Genomic DNA, 18,824 nt, shown 5'->3' on the forward strand with positions numbered 1-18,824 from the left:
CGAATGCAAGTTTCCCAACCAAGATTGAACATCAAGTTGCGCACCCTTGCGCCAACATCCGTGATGCCTTACCTGATGAAAAGCGCCGTTGAGAAATTCAACACCGGAAGGGAATTACTTCATGAAGCTACTTAGTGTGTAAAATTAAACAAACATCGTTGCTGTTGATGTTGAAAAAAATTAGATTTCTATAAACAAATCTTCAATATCGCGAAATTTTCGCATCAGTACTTAGTATTTCGTTGAACGTACTTTGGTCTGATATGATCAAGTGAAACTTCATTACGATCATAATTAAACATCGTCTAGAAATACCCATTCATACAAGTGTTCGAAGAAATTTAGTAGAAGATGAAAATAAGTTTGCCTTCCGAGCATTACGTGCAATGAACAGCGTCCGGGTACACACACCGGAAGTTGTAGCCAAATTGGAATGAGAACACAGAGAGAGAGGGAGCAAGAGAAAGAGCGCATACCCTACCGAAAACGAAAAATACGCATACCCTACCGAAAACGAAAAAATGTGCACAGATGAAAAGCTTGGCAAACCACATCGACCCAACTCTCTCTTACACTGGACCACCGAGTTTTGTTGGAGGCGGGAGTCGCTCGGCCGACTTAATCCAATTACTAAGTTGTAATTATTTTACCCATTTTCGGTGGTGAAGCTGCTGTGATGCCGGGCGTACGCTGTCAAACATTCGCGGAAGAAAGAGGGACCCACAGGGAGGTCCAACCCAAACTTTGACGAGAAAATTCTTTTCACCAATGTGGAATGTTTTCAACAGAGGATTGTTGTTGGGTGTGACGACACTGACCAACGGAAAAGTTCATCGTTCCCATTTTGCTTTATTAACGATTCTGGCCCCACAACTCTATCTTGATCTTCGAACACTTTGGGCTTGAAATAGATGCCTCAAAACAAATCTTAAGATCATCTTTCTTATTGCTCAATTTTGTAGCAGAATTGAGGTTAGAAATTGAAGTTTAGGTTAGCCCAGAATTACAAAAAGAAATAACTATATTTTCCATGGAACACCTCTGTTAGTTTTCGTTACAACATTGCTTTGCTCTTGATGTCAATAAATATTCCGAAATAAATGTATTTAAGGTAAGTTAATTAATGCGAAAAATTAATAGAGATAAATTGATGCTTGCAAAACATTAATCTACATATACAACCAAACTACGAAGGTCCTGATAATTGTTGCGAGATTGTTTGAAGCAACAAGTTTGAGCTTGGGGTAGCGAGATGTAAATTCTCCAACAAAAAACAAACATTAAAGGATCAAAATGAAAAGGGTATAGTTTGTACGATCAAAACTTAATTTAACCTAATTGAGGTCTCGAGGTTTTTCCCTCGAAATGTCTTGCCTTCCTTCCAAGAACCACAGCTTACCTGGTACGGTTGATTTTCGGCACCCTGTTGCGACGGGGTGAGCGGCCGGCGAGGTTGCGACTGCTGTTGAGGAATGGCCAGATTGGCCGGATATACGCTCCACGGTGCCGGTGCATAGTACTGTGGTACGCCGGCCGCTATGAGGGCTCCCATGTACTGGGACGGATCCTGTCCCGGGTTGATAACGTACGGTGGAGCCTGCTGGGCAGCGTACGCTGCATTGTGCTGCAGGAACTGCTGCTGTTGGGCGGCCGAAAGCGAGAGGGCCGACTGGGGCAGTGGCTGACCGTTCGGTGCACCAGGGACGGCCGAATTCGCTGCAGTAAGTCCCGGGTTCGAGCGGAAAAGTTGCTGCAAGAGTGAGAGTGAGAAAAACGAAAACGAGACGATAAGTACATAAATATTTGATGCTATCCCCATAAAACTATGATTAAACCTTTTTCTCAAAAACTTTGAAAAAAGGACGAGTAGGAAAAGGATTGAAAAATAGAGTTTGATAGAACAAATAGTTAATTTATCATCTTTTCGGGAGAAGAGGGTCCGGGTACAGGGTCCGCCCGTTTGCTTCACCATCTGCTGGGTGGCATTTTCTATCTCATAACCAGAAACTGCTTGTTTAATCCCTTTTGTAAGTTTGTTTTCAGACTTATCTCAACATTAGAAAAAGGAAATACCGTATGAAGTCGAAGAAACGGTGGCCAATGGACGTTTGCTGCTCTAAGGTTTGTTAGTAGTTTTTTGCTTAACCTATCGTGTACTCTCAGTTTACCCTTAAGTCTTCACGCCGTTCAAGCAAAACCCTTCCAAAAGCAGGGTCCAGCGATGGAAAGCAGGGGAAAAAAAGTTTGTGTTTCCATTAGCAATATTTGTGAAAAGGACGAAAACAAAACCAAAAATATTAAGTAAAGTAGAAAATAGAATGGAAAACCCCCACGCCAAACACTCCCCAACTTCCGGAGTCCTGATAAGTATAACCGCAAAATGAGAACGATAGGAAGTGGCAGGACCGCGGCGTTTGGTGTTCTCTGCTTCCGATAGAATTACTAGCCAGCTAAACTAACGATGGCACAAAAACAAAACCCCCGGAACGACCTCGAACCTCATATCATCAACGACGACGGAGGGGTTTTCCCATTTGTTTGAGTGGGTTGGAAAAATTTATGAACGACACTGGCCATCACACAGGCACACCACACCCAGAAACCGATGATGCCCGGTACGGAATCCCATTGTTACGAAACAGGCCAATGGTCACAGCGTTGCGGTTGTTGATGAGGCCGTTTTGTTATCTTGGCTGGCCCCAAATGCTGGACGCTAATTTGCACAACAAAACTAGTTTTTCTGTTTCCTTTCTACTGCAAACAAACAATGATATGCCAGAATTGGAAGGCTATATAGAAGGATTTTGTAAATGGACATTTAATAAAACACACAAAAAATGGCGGGAGAATATTCGGAGAAAGGATAAGGATACATTTCTGGGAATATACTCGGTATGTCACACCGTACAGATAGTTGACAGGACCACTATTGCAGCAAACAAAGCAAGTCCCTACCAAAAGCATTGTTGTACTATCTCCGTCCAAACAAGGGTTTTTGTAGGAGCGTCCACAAATGTCAAGCTTTATGCACTGTGAAACTGAGAAGCCTCTTCAGGCCTTGGGTTTCCGTGAAAAGGAATGTGATTGGGTACTCGTCTGTCAACTGGGATTGCGGCATAATCAAACAAATAAGTAAGCCACAAAATGTCCTTGCTACATCTCAACTATCGCCAAACGTTGACCGGTGACGTTTTTTCCAGAATGAAAGGAGATACGGGGAGGTCCCAGATCCGAATTTCTATTCATTTGTACTTCAGGCAGGGTAAATCTGTGCTTCGCGAATCTATCAACGGTACCCGGTAGCAGTGAATAGGGTGTGTGTGTAACCAATCGACATCCTAATTAGCTATCGATTCGAGAAAATGCTTCGACGTGCGAGATAGACTTCACAGTAGCACCATTTTCGTAACACCGGTAACACACGGGACATAGCGCACTTGGTATCGATAGGTCAAACAAATTTAACCACAGCGACATGACAGGTCGGGGAAGGTCCTTCGAATTCTCGGAATGAAGTAATCACAACGGTAAAGTTTGATCTGTTCATCCTCATAGCTCATCAAATCAGGTTTGTTTCCAGGGGACAGCAGCTCCACGAGTATTGCCTTGTGAAGTATCATTTGCGAATGATCGCTTTGGACATTCTATTTCTTGCTTAATCCTCGTCTGGGATCTACTTCATGGTACTATGTAAACGCGGCGGTATCAACTGTTCGAAAGAGGTTTAATTAACTTAACCGAAAACTCTCGTTCCCATACTTGTTTGTGCAATTGAATTGTGGGACCGGGTTTTAGTTGGTTCTGGTTGACTTCGCTGGCCACCGGTCGACTCCTACGGCCTCTAAGCTGAAATCGACCAAATGCACTACGTCCCGAGAGCGGAACAAATGTGAAATGATCCATAACCAACGAATGATTTAGTAATGCAAGCGGTACTGCAGTTTCCCGCAGAAATGTAATCAATTCGGCCGGAAGAGTAAATTATACCTTGCCTACATAAAGGTACACAGAACACACGCATATTTCTGGTTGCTTTGGAAGCTGGGCGGAATTTACCACCACCAATTTCCATTTCTAGTATTGATGATGAGGTTTTGGAGGTGAGATGCACGCATGAGATTAACACGCCCAGGAAAAACAACCATCGTTGAAAGGTGAGAAGTCAACAAGAGCGACACATGAAACATTCGCGGAGTTGCATCCACCCCGAAAGCTCTTAATTATTGGCGCCCTATGTTTGTCCCCCTATCATTTTCCCGTAAACATCCGGAGTGGGAATTTACCCACATGTTAGTTTCCTCCAGGCAAGAGATTATATGTTGCGAAATCGATCAATTTATTTCGCCGAAAAATGAGTTTATTTGTGCTAATGGAGGTCACGGTAGAGTGGTCCCTCATCAACAATGTTTACATTTAACTTGACATCATAAAATGTTTCCATAACTTCACTCGACGAGCAGGACAGAACAGGGCGATAAAAACGGTAAATCAGCGTAATTTTAAATAAATATTTGAAACGCTGCATTACAGGCATCTCAGGAATGAAACATTGGAGTTTCGGCAATGGCTGGACTGCAATATTTTCATTCCAGGAAGACTCATTCAGACAGCTAAAAATATTACTATTCGTAAAACATAACCAGAAATCGTTCGAACTTTAATAGTTCGACCACGGAAACCCTATTAGATGTGTGGTTTTGGATAAGATATTCAAAACATACACGACAGTATTTCATGCATTGCCTGCTGATTGTGTAAACGACGCTCAGTCAGTCTCATAAGCTAAAGACCTAAGCTCTGAAGCAAAATCCAATTCAAGAAGGTGAAGATGACGGTTATCTTACCCTTTAGCTTTATAAAGTTCTACAGGTGCAGGTCGTATGAGGAAAACTGATGCACACACACGAGTTTGTGCACGAGACGATGTACTTTTCTCTCGTGTTGGCTAGACCACATTACTTTCAGTTCCATGCACACTTCCGGATCAGATTTGCTGCTGCAATCAAGTACCAAAAGCGAGAGCTAACGAGCAGAAACGTCGTTTTTCGGACGGCAAACAAGGATACATTGTTGAGACTAAGTTGCAGTTGATGGGGGGAAATCAAATCAATGTTAAGGGTGGTAGGTCCCCATTTTCCTGCGGATACTGTACTAAGAACTAGACAATCAAATCAAGGGCACTCTTTCCTTCTCTGCATTTTTGATGCAGAATTGAGCGAGAGAAAGAGTGTAGCTTATTCTGTGGGGAAAGCTTTGTTGTGGTTAGGCACAAATACCCCGCAAAGTGTACACATGTCTCTGGAACGGTCGGAATATGGGTGGATTGGAACGGGAACTTGCGGATATGGTAACAATATGCTCTGGTCCCGGGTGTGTGCTATGTACCGTGATATGTTCAGTGTTACTTCGAAACGCTCCTCGCTTGACAGTTTTTTTCTTTTAGCGTTTTATCGAGATGAAGGATTTCATGGTGGTGTGTCAGCATTATCACACCATCGCCAACCAGTCGTCTTACAATATTCTACAGTGACACAATGTATCGGAGTGCGCAAATCGAATTGCAAGGAATGAGCGGAACACATAAAAATCATCCAATAAAATGCACTGATACCATTGGGTTCATGCAAGGCAACACTCACTAATGGTTCGAATGGATTTATCGAGCATTCCAACGTGCTTACGGTGGATCCATGGGGGCTTGGTGAATGGCACAAAACACAAGAAACAAAAATTTACCCCAAAAATGTTTAATCAACATCTTCAATCTTTAAGGAAGGATCATACTATCGAATGTTGAGAGTGTAAAAAATTAACTTTCTCTAGAAAATGTCTTCATAACACAAGTGATTCTCTGCTTCTTGCGCTGTTTGATCAGCCTATTACTACAGGAGACACACCTGTGAAGCGTAAACGTGGGCAGCAGTGAAAGGGCAACTCCAAAAAGTCGTCATGATGATGATGTCATGATGGGTTTATGGGGATAACTTTGGCACGTCGCATCTTAAAACGCAACGCTTTTCGTACTTTTTTGTCAAGCCCCATATGTCCACTCTCCATTTGACGTTCTGCTCTAGCGAGGAATTTAATACAGAGGAGTCATTTAATATTGCATACAATTAACAGCATTAATTGAGCTTTAAAACAATAAACGTCTAGCCCTGCCTTATAAAGAGATTCTTGCTATGGAAAAGGAATTCATAAATGATAAAAAGATGTTTTGAAGATTGCGCAACTGAAGACTGCACAACACAATGTATAAAACCAACCCACAAACGAATGCTTTCACGAAAAAATTGGGTTTTTTTTGTTGTGAAACCTTTCCGATAATAATTTGAATTATAGATGATTAACCCGTGAAGAGTACATACATGCATTGATTATGACATCAGCTCTGATTCTATTGCATTTGATTACAATGTTAGTCACATACGTGGGACGATACTCGTGGTCCATACAAATGCACCAGATTTTAACCCACTATAGCTTGATAAACGATCGCATCTGAATAAGCTTTCTCCGATGCTCGATTTCAAGCATTTCCATCTGCAAACGCTACCAAATGCACACAGTGTGCAACACAAAATCTGGGAAAAAGTCGTACGAGCGAAAGTTGCAGCGATGGTACCAGGATTAGCAAAGATTCCAGCATTTAACCACCGAACTACCGGCCCGGTACCGTAAGTCGTCTTTAATCCCGGGTATTACGGTGCTTTATTTCAAGTGGCTAGTTAGTGAAAAGCCGTACCAAAATTCGACGTTTGCTTCGTGGCAATAGTGCGTCCATTATGCCATCCCTTGCCTGACAAACATTATCGAACGCACACTCCACTGCTAAGAACCCACAACCCGCCGTACGTTTAGTGTGTGGTGGTATCGGTACAGCGTCCGGATGTTCCGGTGAACGCCTAGACAACTACTCCACCTCGTACGAGATGCTGGTGTGCTCGATGCAGATAAAAATTTAAAATGGCAGACGATCACGCTAGACGCTACGGAAGATGTGAGATGGAAAGCATCCACCGGAAAGTGTATGGAGGAAATAATAATTTCTACAGCTCTCGGTGGTGGTAATGCCGAGATAAGAGTTCCGTAAAGTGTAGTGGCATTTTGAGAAGTGATCTCTAAGCTCTAATGCGAGGATCTAGTGTAAAGCATTAGATGCATATTTTCAGCAGGATTTGAAACAGGCAGGCTGGATTATTCGTTTAATTACCATTAGTAACGTATGTAATTGTTCAAATAAGTTAATAAGCAACTTGAGTTTGAACCACAGGAGAGCGTGACGTAATCAAATATTCTGCAAATATGTTAATGCACCTTTTACACAATATCTTGGCCTATCGGCTATCCCAAACATCGCTGATTTTATTTACATTTGTGTATTTATTCTGCGAAAACAGGCCTTCCTGTGGTCTGGCAAATCATTCGACCTTGGGTAACATAAATTAAAATATGGATCACTCATAAGTCGCACCACGCGATGACCTTGTAGGAAAGAAAAGGTGAAATCTAGGTTAGGTAACATCACACATCAATCCTATGCTCTCTGGAGCTATACACAAACACGACATGGTTCTTGAGCGTCGAAGCCAACGTAACACGTTCTTCTTTTGTTCACGTTACATCCTCTGTGGATCTGTGGAAAAGAAATGACTTCGAATTGCGTTCAAAGGAATGTTCTTAGTGGGAGATCTAAGGTGCGATAGCTTGATTATATGGGCGATTTTTAATGTCTTCCATATTTCTGGCTAGATCAACATTACACATCGAAAGATCTTTTTACGAAGATAGGAGAGGTTTCTTGCGAATTATCATTCATCAGTTGTCAGCAATTTTCTTTGCAAAAATTTGAACTTTCCAGCAAAAGAAGACATCATCTGTTTCGCTTTATCTATTAATAAACGATACATCATACACAGTATATGAGGGGAAAAGTACGAGGTGAGATGCAACTGCGGATGCTATAAATCCTATCGCAAAGATAAATATTTCGAAACGAGCCAAACCCACTTACTATTCAATGTCTTTTCACGTGTTCTTCTTTCTTCGTTCTGATGATGGTATCACTAAACATTCAATAGGATTTTTTTGCATACTTTTTATATAGACTGGGAGGAACAAGCGCACCTTACGAAAGTACTTGGCAGAGGAATTTCTAAGCCGTGGTACACGATAAGGATTCCACGACAAAAATATCACAACGACGATGGTGAAGGATACGCCTCAATTGCATAATATAAAATATCATCATAATCGTTTAGCGTCAGCATCGCCGAGCCGCTGTCACTTGCAGCGACGAACGCTGGAAACGACCTTCCACCTAATTCAGCATGGCTAAAAGAACGATGATGGAAACCGGAGGAATTCGTTTTGCGTAAGTCTCTGCCAGTATCCCAGTATCTCTGGGACACAAGACTGTACCGGACCGGCAGCGTATTCTTTGGTGATTGTGGTATCAATAGCAAAACACACAACAAAAAAAACAACCAAGAAAACACAATACGCCCCCTGTACGGAAATGATAACGTCTGAGGCAACCACAACCAAAAAGAAGCGAAAACAAAACAGCTGCTGTGTGGCAAGGACACAAGCGGGCAAGCCTTTGCCTATCGTCATCATTGGAAGCGCGATCAGACTTTTACGCATATCGGCAGAGGCGGCTTACATAAAAACGAGGATTTTCCGTTTTCGGTGACGTCCTGGAGACGACTGGTTGAGGGCGCGGGCTGGATGATGATGGTTAAACGCCGCGGGCCACCATTTTTATTGATCCTCTTTTTCTTGGTCACGGAATGGGATTCGTGCGATTGACAGTTATCGAGAGACGATGACTAAGCGATGGGACCGATGCGTACGTAATCCGATTGCCGATAATCGTCGCTGACAGACGGTTGACATATGAGGGAGGATGATCGAAATGAAGTAACACACACATACACATACATACATCAGCAGCAATATTGGGCCGGCTAAACGATCAAACCCAAACGAGAAGATTTGAATTTTCCAGTTGCACAGAAAGAAGGATAGCATGATTTATTTGTCCATCGGTGGTCCATTTTAAACCACAGCACAGCACGAAGCCGGCATTTGGGGATATAGCATTATTATCTAATCAATCAATCATTGTGGCAAACTATTATAGCGACGGTAATCAATGCCATTTGATAAAGCTTTTGATAATACGATTGACATTTAGTGCCTAATGGCTAAATTTAATTAATCGTTCATATGAATGGCATACGTTTATGAAATAATTTTAGGATATGTAGCATTTAAAGCAATGTTTTCGACTTCTGACGACCAACGAGAGACTGTTCAGTTTAAATATTTTAAAAAGAGGAACTCTCAATGACAGCAAACGACAATTTATACTTTTTTTTTTTTTTTGCTTCGTGGCTTATCATTTTACAGAAAATTCTTTTTGTGCAGTAATCAGTCCGACTGACTCTCGTCAAATTACGTACAAAATAACATGAACAAGCATAGTCATTATTGATTATTACCACTACCGTACGACATCTTTCATCAATTGGTGCGCTTTCGTTTCACAAAATCGCAACCATTCTCACAAAGAACACACCAAAAATTTTAAAGTCCGTGTGTTCGCGACAAATGCGGAACATAACCTCCGATCAGGTTTCGGCCAAACAATTTTCAATCTCTCCAACAAACCGCCCTGACTTTTTCATTTGCCGTTATGCTGCCGGTGGTGGGGCTGAGCTGTACCAACAAGAAAACGGTATATAATTACCAGGCTCCCCGGGCCAGCACCGATTGTGCCGATCGTGTGCACACTAGGCCAATCAATTGCACAACGCCGAAACGAAACCAGAAACAACCGAAGCAAAGCAGAAGTGCAACAAAAATTGATGCAACGGTAACATGCCAGCGTATTTGGTCGCGTGGACACGAAACTTCCGACAGAAAGCGAACAGAAGGTAAGAGGGAGTGTGCGATAAACAACGACGAGAGAACGTTAGAGAAGTGCATCGAAGCAGGCACAATGGGCCATACATAAAAAGGAACGAGAACCCAAAAAAAAGTGCAATGGAAAAGATGCACAAAACACAAAATAAAGAGCAAAGAGAGGACGACAGTGTAACCGCGAAGCGTTTGATGATGTACACATTCCCGATTGCAGTCGATACCTCCCCGGAGAAGAGAAAATATGTAACTCGTACCTCGATGGTAAATTGACTTCACCCCTTCAGGGCGATCTTACTAACCCCCTGGTGGTGCCACCATCACCAAACAAGCAATAACGGTTGTTGTGTTTTGGGGAAATCTCTTTTGAACCTTTCTCCGAAGTCTGCACACCAAAAAACAGTGCTTGAACGTGCACACAACAAAGCGAAACAAACACACCTGTGGCATGGTGAGAATGCGGAAACCATGGCAAAACAGGAAAACCGACAGAAGGTAAGAGAGACAGAGCGATGAGAAAATTGGCTCCATTTTGGTTAGAGAAGAAGCAGCGGACTCTGTAATATTACATTCGTCTTTTAATTCGTGTTTCGTCTTTTGTAACACACATTTCGGTCTTTCGGGCTTGCATCTTTCGTGTGCCATACATATATCTCGGTCTCGGGCGCAGAAGAGAAGAGTAGGGTCGTTGACCGGAGCATGCTGCAGCTGCACAGCACAACACTGTGCAGTAAAGGGAGGATGGTGTGGTGGATGGGCGAAGGAAAACGAGGAGAAAAGCTCTTCCAGGTGTGTTTGAAGCCTCAGCACGACGACGACTTTGTACATAGATCGGTGTATCGGGGTTTTTTTTTGGAGCGCATGAGGACACACACACAAAATGGAGACGTGCTGGGCAAAGTGGAACATAAAAATCGTGAGAACCACATAACGGGATCACTTCTGGTGTGTGCAACCGGGGGGTAAATTATGCATTATGCGCTGTTGTATGCAGGACGAAATTTTAAGTCAGAACACACTATTTTCACGAATGAACGTTAGACGAGGCGTTCTCGACGCTAATGTATGTACACAATATTTGGAAGAACACATCCGAGAATTAATAGCTCATGATACTCCGGAAAATTAATTTTTGAAATTTTCTTTATGGTATGAAATATTATTCTTCACAACTATCGGTTTTCCAACACAAAATGTCAAAATGCATAAAGGAAAATCCAGTGTTTGTCTTGGCTAACATCTTCATGAATTTTAGAAGTATGGCTACTAATCATGGCATCAAATCGATTAAAACAGCTGTGTTTCGTGCACTCCACAGTAAGACGTCGTGTTCTAGGGTAGCTGATAAATAATTCAAACTTTCATCGAAAAGCTACTGAATTCCAAACAGCAATGACCAACGGAGTGAGGTCTAGACTGGATCGATTCGAGAATTTATTTTTAACTTAAACGACGTCCTCCGTGGCATTCTACTTATTCTTACAACGTTTGGCTCACTTTTTGTATGACAGAATCGTTCCATATTAAACAAACAGCAGATGCAATACTAAAAATTTTGTGTAAGATTACATTTTTATAATTTATTGCAATTCTATCTTCCAAAAAAAAAAAATCAAGTTCAGATACGAATCAAATCAGATCCAGCCTCTGATCCAAAAAAGCAATCAAAGTTTAAGGATCAAGAGGCTAAGAAATCGGATTAATGGATACCCACATACATCCTGAGCAGCAAGCAACGACGCGAGCGTTGATTCGCAAAAAAATATGGCGTGTCCTACCCATACCCCAAGGGTATAAGCGCTCTCATGTACAGCGAGTTGCGTCTGGATGGATAATGCACGGATCCGACACATCCATCCCGGCATCCGTGCTCATCCCACAGCCCTGAATGACGTCGACAGGTGTTGTCGCTCCGCGACTTGCACTTAGTTGGGATCTTTCTGTAAATGCCCACGCAATTCTGTCTGTGTTTCTTGCTGCCGGTTTAGTTGAAATATCAAAGCGAGAAAATATTTCTATTCAATATTCATCATGCGGGTGTGTGTACTTACTTAAATCGTTGGAAGACCATAATCCGTAATATCCTTCTAATCGTGGATTTCCAAGAAGAATGATGTTTAATTAGAAATGGTTCATCTTGGTAACTTTTAGACCTTTTGGGAGTGGCTTATGGCTAATTCGAATGTCGCAATGTCTTTGCTTTGAAGCGTACATTTAAATCACTCAAGGAGCAAACGGAAATTAAACTATTTCTTTGTGATGTGACGTTCAGTTTAGCTCTAAGAAATAATTCATTTTTCCGATCCGTTTCTAATAAACGACAACACAAAAGTAATTGACGCCTTCGAATTTTTGGAATTTTTATCGTCTCTTTATCACCCGCACTACCGAACTACACATTATTGTGTAATGTGCAAGTAAATCACAGCGTAGTAAGGAACCAGGCAGCCTACATCCATCCCCGGTGTGGTATCATTGGCGCCGCTAAAAGGAGCATAAGGTAGCAATAGTCGTCTTGACGATGCAGCAGGAGCAGGCAGGAACTAAATATGCACATATTAAATGTCAGAATAATCCCGTCTGATCTTAATGATCCTCCAATGCAAAGCAGCAGCAGTACGGAACAGCCCACAGCAACAGCACATAAAATGCTTAATCTCAGAATTTCTCCGGAGGTCGGTCGGGATGTTGGATGGGTGTTTTTTTTTCCCAGTTTCTTCGAGCAATTTTTCCTTTCGTCGCGTGTTGCCGCTTGTATTTTTCTCTCATTTTTAGATCATAATCTTTGTGTTGTTTGTGTGGCTCTATTCGATTATTTGAATAGAACATCGATTAGGACATTCAAATTCGGAATAAATCAGGATTGTACCAGCAGTGTAAGGACGAAGACGGTGCGAAGGCACACCAGGTGGTGAAGATTTTGAATAAATATAAATCCCACCAACAATCCAAAGTTTGAGCGTTTGATGATGCTTCCAAAGTGTGACGCTAGACTTCATTAATGCAGTACACGCTCGCGTTGTGTAATGCGGTTCCAACAGGAAGGAAGGTGAGTGTGGCTACCTAAATCGAATTTGAATGATTTTTCCAGATATTGATCGATCGGTAAAGTACTCACACGCACACAACACATGCAACACAGGAACACCAGCACAAATTGGGCCTTTCTGTGTTCCGAAAAAAGCTCACGGATCTCCCCCCTCTTGCACTCGCCCCATTACATGAGCAGCAACACCGAAAGCACAGGAAAAGGGCACATTTTTCTTGCCCATTTTCCATTCTATCTTGATAGGATGTTGTGGGCTCTCGCCAGAGAGAAAGAATGGGCTTTCACGACGAAACATTTTTAGATCGCCATTAAGAAGCAACGAAGCGAATCAATGTTGTGCCCATCCGGTAAGAGATATTGGGTGTGAGGAAATGAGTTTAATGAGGAAGGGATTTATTAACGCAACAGGGCGCCCAAACAAAAATAAAAGGATCGAATGAGGGTTGTGAAAGAGAGGGGACAAGAGATGTGATTCGTTCTCGTTTGGGGTTTATTAAATCGAGAACACCGAACCTGAAGCGAACTGGACGCTTCTCCTCTGTCGGAATGGCCGACCTGGGTACCCAAAAACAGCAACGCACCTGGAATAGTCGTAAATTGAGGTAAGAAAAACATCAATAAAAGATTTTGCCTTTTACCGGAGCACTGAATATACACCTTTTGGGAAGGCTTGGCGCGAATAGGACCCGTGTGGGGGATGCCCAATCAATGGTCGACCGATTTATGGGTGCATTTTTATTTTTAGGCACCAGCACCACTTGACCAACAATTCCACGATTACGATCTTCCTTGGTAAAAGACCCAGTACTTACAGGACCAAGGATTTACAATTTACCATTCCGAAGACCCATGATATCAAATGTGGAGCATATCACAGCCTTTAAGAGGACGAGACTCTAAAGATTTTGGACGGATTATAACCGACGTTCACAAAACGAAATGTTTGTTGTGTACTGGGGGGTTTTTTTATCAAAATCGGACCATCAAAACTAACGCCCAAATATTGAACGAGGGGTCCATCGGTTGGCGCGCGTCTATTATGTGGCGTGTGTATGAATAATGAAACTAGTGTTTTATATTCGTCCATAGCACATTCATCACAAGTGAGCGATAAAACGGGCAGTTCAAGCGCTACGACAAGCGCAATTGAAGGGTAAGCTGAAGGGTGTGTGCGCGTTGGCGGCAAGATTGATATGCTATGTATTTCTGGGTGGCTTTGTTTTACCCGATTACTAACATTCGTCCGCATACAGCTTAACGTGCGAAGACGTTGAATTATTTACTGCAAACGATACGATTAACTTTCCTTCCTACGTTTGAATCGAAAGGTCAACTGTTTGGGGAGTTGGTTAGTTGGGTTACTCTTTGGACAAAATCTAAACCCAAACAGGAAGTATCGATATTCGTCAACCCTTGCTACCATGGATGCTAGTAGTCCACATGCAACCTATTCATTTCTTAATGACGTAACTCGATATTACCACATTTATGAGGGAAAGTTATATTTAAAAAAATGCTACCAAATCAAGGATACCGATGTTGTGTATGTGTGTGTGTGTGTGTGTGGCTGCTGTGTACTGGTTTAAAATTACTCTTTCAAGTGTCGTGTTTGTTTTTTAAGATTCATTAAAATGTAACAACAACACTAACAAGAACTACTGCTGCGCCAGCATCACACAGGCTGGTGAACGTGAACGTTAAGAAAATTCTTGCCTACCATACTGCTGCTACGTCAGAGAGACCCAAAGACAAGCAAAGCGAAAGAGTAGGATAAATAGCTAGGTGACACTTTACTGCCACGGGGAGAATTTTAATTATGCTCAAATGACCACCACCGCAACCATCCTGGCTTCTACTATTGCTTTTCCCACCGCGTACAGCAAGTGCGCCCATGGTACAATATACCGAAACGTCCATTACTCACCCTCTAGGAGGGCGTCCAAAAGATTTGTCTCACGTTGACTAGAAACCGTTGACCGTTGGACAAGACGAGATGGAATGGGACCGGGACCAGGTAAGCAGGGAAATATAAATTCCAATCATACTTCCTTTTACCCAGGAACAGTACCGAACGCGAAGACTTCACCTAGAGTCACTGGTTGTTGGGCATTCAACCTAAATCTCTTACTTACAGTCTCATCCATTTGGGTAGCAAGACTAACCACGTTTACATTCATTGAGATTCGTGAACACCTTAAATAGAACTGCCATACTACAATTTCTTGTAGATGACACAGCAAGTCTTCCTCGTTTGTTTTTCTTTATCCTCGTACGCCTGAAAAATTTCATAAAATTTCCATTTTGCACAGTTAGTGGTACTGTTATTAAAGAAACTAGTCATTCACAACCACCTGTTGCCAGTTCGATTCACTAGTGGGAGTTTTTTTTTAAAGAATAGAACACACAACTTGATTCGAGAGTTCTTCATAGAGAAAAGCAATATCTCTGAGGACGACAATCTCAATTAAAATCAATAAATATTTACTGCTCATATAGGCTCGACTAAACGACGCAATGATAAACTTCTTTATGAGATCACCTGAACAGATAAACTTTGCCCCCGCTAAGGGTGTGTCCTTACAACTAACCACTGACAGCGAAACAAGCGTTATGCGCTGATGCGTTAATGTCGAACTATCGAAAGATCCAGAACGACACAGGGAAGCAACATCCGTACAACTTTGCAGGACCGACACCACACAAATGGGTCAATAAATATTTATAAGCCACACTGTACACGTGCTTTTAAGGGTGATGAAAATGGATGAATGCTCTTAAAGTAACGCACGGGTATAACCCCAAAAGACAGCCCGTTTTTCGGGCTGATCGCCCTCCGATCTGCATCCATATGGATACTGGAGATATTCTACACGTATTTTTCGAATTTGAAAATCGCTTCCGAATCGTTTGGTTACGTGAACATGGGCCTTCAAAACACAACAAAGTTCGTGGTGCTTGGTAATTCGTAAAACATTCCAATCCGTTTCCAAATTCTGCGAATTTCATTCTCCTACGCACAAAAATGCTTCTCGGGAGCTAAAAATGGATGTTGTAAGTTGTCAGCCATAGACAATTCATCCATCATCGGGAAGTAATCAAACTAAATGCGTCTCTCTTGTGTTATGCTTTGTTTCTGACAGGGACGAGGGTAATTTGATGGAAGGCAAAACACCATACAGCAGCTCCACTATGGAGAACGAAAAAGCCGCACTCTGTATCATTACGTTCGCACAAATTATGCAGAGATTAAAGAATTTTTTACAGCAAAAATGTCTGCTATGTTTGGCACAGCTTGGGGAGTAAAGCGACATGATACCACGTGCTTTATTGAGTGAAGAATTTTCAAATACGCGTAGCTATAAGCTGGCATTGCCGGAGGCTAAACGGAAAGAAGGATGATACGACTCAATAGCAAAAAAAAAAAATAGATAAAAATATTTAATTTAATTTTCTAAGCATCGAGCAACTTTTGCAGAAGAAACATTCCAATATCACTTTGGCTGACAGTTTAAAGAGGTAAGAAACGAAAATAAAAACCGAAACCCCCACAACAACACGATGAAATAGCACGAGATACTGAGAAAGCAAGGAATTGACTTCCGAAAAGTGATTGACACTTGGTTATGCAAATATTTACACTTCGTTATGCTTATGTTGGTGATGGTGCTTACCGATATATAAAGCGCGATTAGGTGATAATTGCAAGTGGCGCATGAGTACAGAGTATGAGGGGTTTCAAAAACGTAAAAAAAGAACTTGCGATACCTTTCGATTTGTAAACTTTCCAGACAGACAGACAGGTTTAAAGCGCACCTTTAAGTTTCAGTTTGAGCGTATTTTCCGGTAACATCATTTTTCCCTTCGCATTACTAAACACAGCTTATCTCCTAAAGCTATCAGGATCTACGAGGGCGTACTGTTCTTCCATTCCTCGAATCGTCGATATCGAAAACAACCAAATGCGCAATAATAACGCTATTTGTTTGTTAATTAATTTTCCGAAATTGTTAATCCATAGCAAATGATTCTGCAAAAAACAAAACTGATTGCGGAGAAATTTGCAGACATTGTGACGCAGAGTTCAACACCATAACATGAGAACCACGAATTAATACACTACAGTAAGATCACGCCAAGAGATGCTTGACTTAAATATCTATCACAAAACGATGTTAAAAAACGAGAACCATTCCTTTCAGCGAACCGTTCGAAATGGATCAAATTCCAAGGGCAGACAGGATTCATTATATCGATAATTATCCCAAAACTTCCAAAGTGCTTTCCCTCGCTACAATATGCTCCGCCGAGAGGGTGTGAGAGTGTGTGTTTAAGTTCATACGTCCTTGCGCCCGAAAATGAGGACTAACTTTTCACATAATAGGAGTTTTCACCGTAACGCCTCATTTACATCATCGCTCGTACGATGAGTTTGTGAAAAACCAAGCGTCGGTGCGAAGGCTGGATGCGCAGTAATCCAGAATTGTTTGAAGAATAATGAGGCTGAAGCGTGTGAAGGTGCGTATGGGAACAATCTCGACAAGACTTTGGGGAGAAAGATCAAGCCATGTTTTACACAATTAGTTCATGTGTTCACACTGGAATTGAATCATTGTTTCTGACATATTGTAAACACAAAAGTTAAGCGAGTACTGTAGTGCAGCTAATCTTTCAGTTTTAGCTTGTTGTACAAGCAAGTTTTCGTCACGTTCATAAAATCTTCATCACATCCAACACATGCCAAAGCAGAATCAAGAATTCTCGCAAAGAAATTGATCATCGGACGGGGAAATTCCGAGACTGCAACATTACCGTACAGGATCGCGCAATAATTGTAAACAAGCAAGATCTTTTGTTTTACAATTTTGTTGGTTTGTTTTTACAATATCAAAAACACAATTTCCACTGCAGCAGAATTCCCGATGAGATGTGGACTTTAAGTCACAACATGCTTGCAAAAGAAATTTAAGAAACTCGAAGAAATGTTTGTTCCCTCTACCCAAAACAACGTTTACTACGTAATGCTAGTGTTGGAAAAGTTGCTTTCATTTTAACACTGAAAACAAAACTTAATAGGCGTGCTGTCTCATTTCGGTTAAAGCTGTCCAAAAATAGGTTGCTTCCAGTTGTTGGAGCAAAAACCTCTTTCCAAGCGCAAAACGACAGAATGACAGCGGAAACCTCCTAAGCCCTCAGGCGGCCGGCGGATCGTTGGATGGAAATAACAGTTTCATTTATCAAAACTGTGCATACACCATTTCAAAGAGACAAAGCTCTCCCGCCGCCCGAAGGGACAAGCAAAGGAAGCAGAGACTTCGAAAGCGTACCATAGTTCCTCTATCGTCAAGTCCAGCAATTTTTTTGCATCTTATTTTATCGCTTGAAGGGCAGTAGGAATGGCTAGTAATTTAAAAATAGTTTTCAGTTACTTTCTTTCCGCCCCGTTACGAGATGAGATGAGCAAAAAATAGTGATTTTCGGAAGAGTATAAAGAAAATAGAATTTTGCAAGGGATATACAACATTCCAAACCAGCGTCATCACAGTCAACGTTTGACGCAATAGCGCCAACCATTCAGAGCAGACAAACATACACACAAAATGTCCTCCAAAAAACAAACGATGTTGCAAGATGTCAACAATGTCTGTCACACAGGGCTCATCCCATTATCCTTCGGGTGAGAGCTATCGGTCATTCTGTGAACTGTGCGCGACGGAACATGGTTCATTGACGGTCACCAAAATACTGAAGCGAGGTTGAACATCGACAACCGGAGCCAGACGACATTGTACAAAATGCTGACGAATTGGTCACTGACGAAAAACTGTCAACACGAACGGTGAAACGCTGG

At 41.9% G+C, this 18,824-nt stretch overlaps 2 protein-coding genes across 3 annotated transcripts in view; both read right to left on the bottom strand.

Moving 5' to 3' along the window:
- Positions 1–18,824, bottom strand: part of LOC126558017 (tryptophan--tRNA ligase, cytoplasmic) — a 274,008-nt gene that overhangs the window by 226,160 nt on the left and 29,024 nt on the right. The window lies entirely within an intron of this gene.
- The window catches only part of LOC126556729 (maternal protein pumilio-like), a 139,768-nt gene that overhangs the window by 11,381 nt on the left and 109,563 nt on the right, over positions 1–18,824 (bottom strand). For both annotated transcript variants that reach the window (XM_050212197.1, XM_050212196.1), the window contains exon 8: positions 1,400–1,750. In XM_050212197.1, coding sequence (XP_050068154.1) covers positions 1,400–1,750 — 351 coding nt within the window. The remainder of the gene's footprint in view (positions 1–1,399; positions 1,751–18,824) is intronic.

Source organism: Anopheles maculipalpis, chromosome 2RL (genome assembly GCF_943734695.1).
Source record: "Anopheles maculipalpis chromosome 2RL, idAnoMacuDA_375_x, whole genome shotgun sequence".
In the NCBI taxonomy this organism is placed as follows: domain Eukaryota; kingdom Metazoa; phylum Arthropoda; class Insecta; order Diptera; family Culicidae; genus Anopheles; species Anopheles maculipalpis.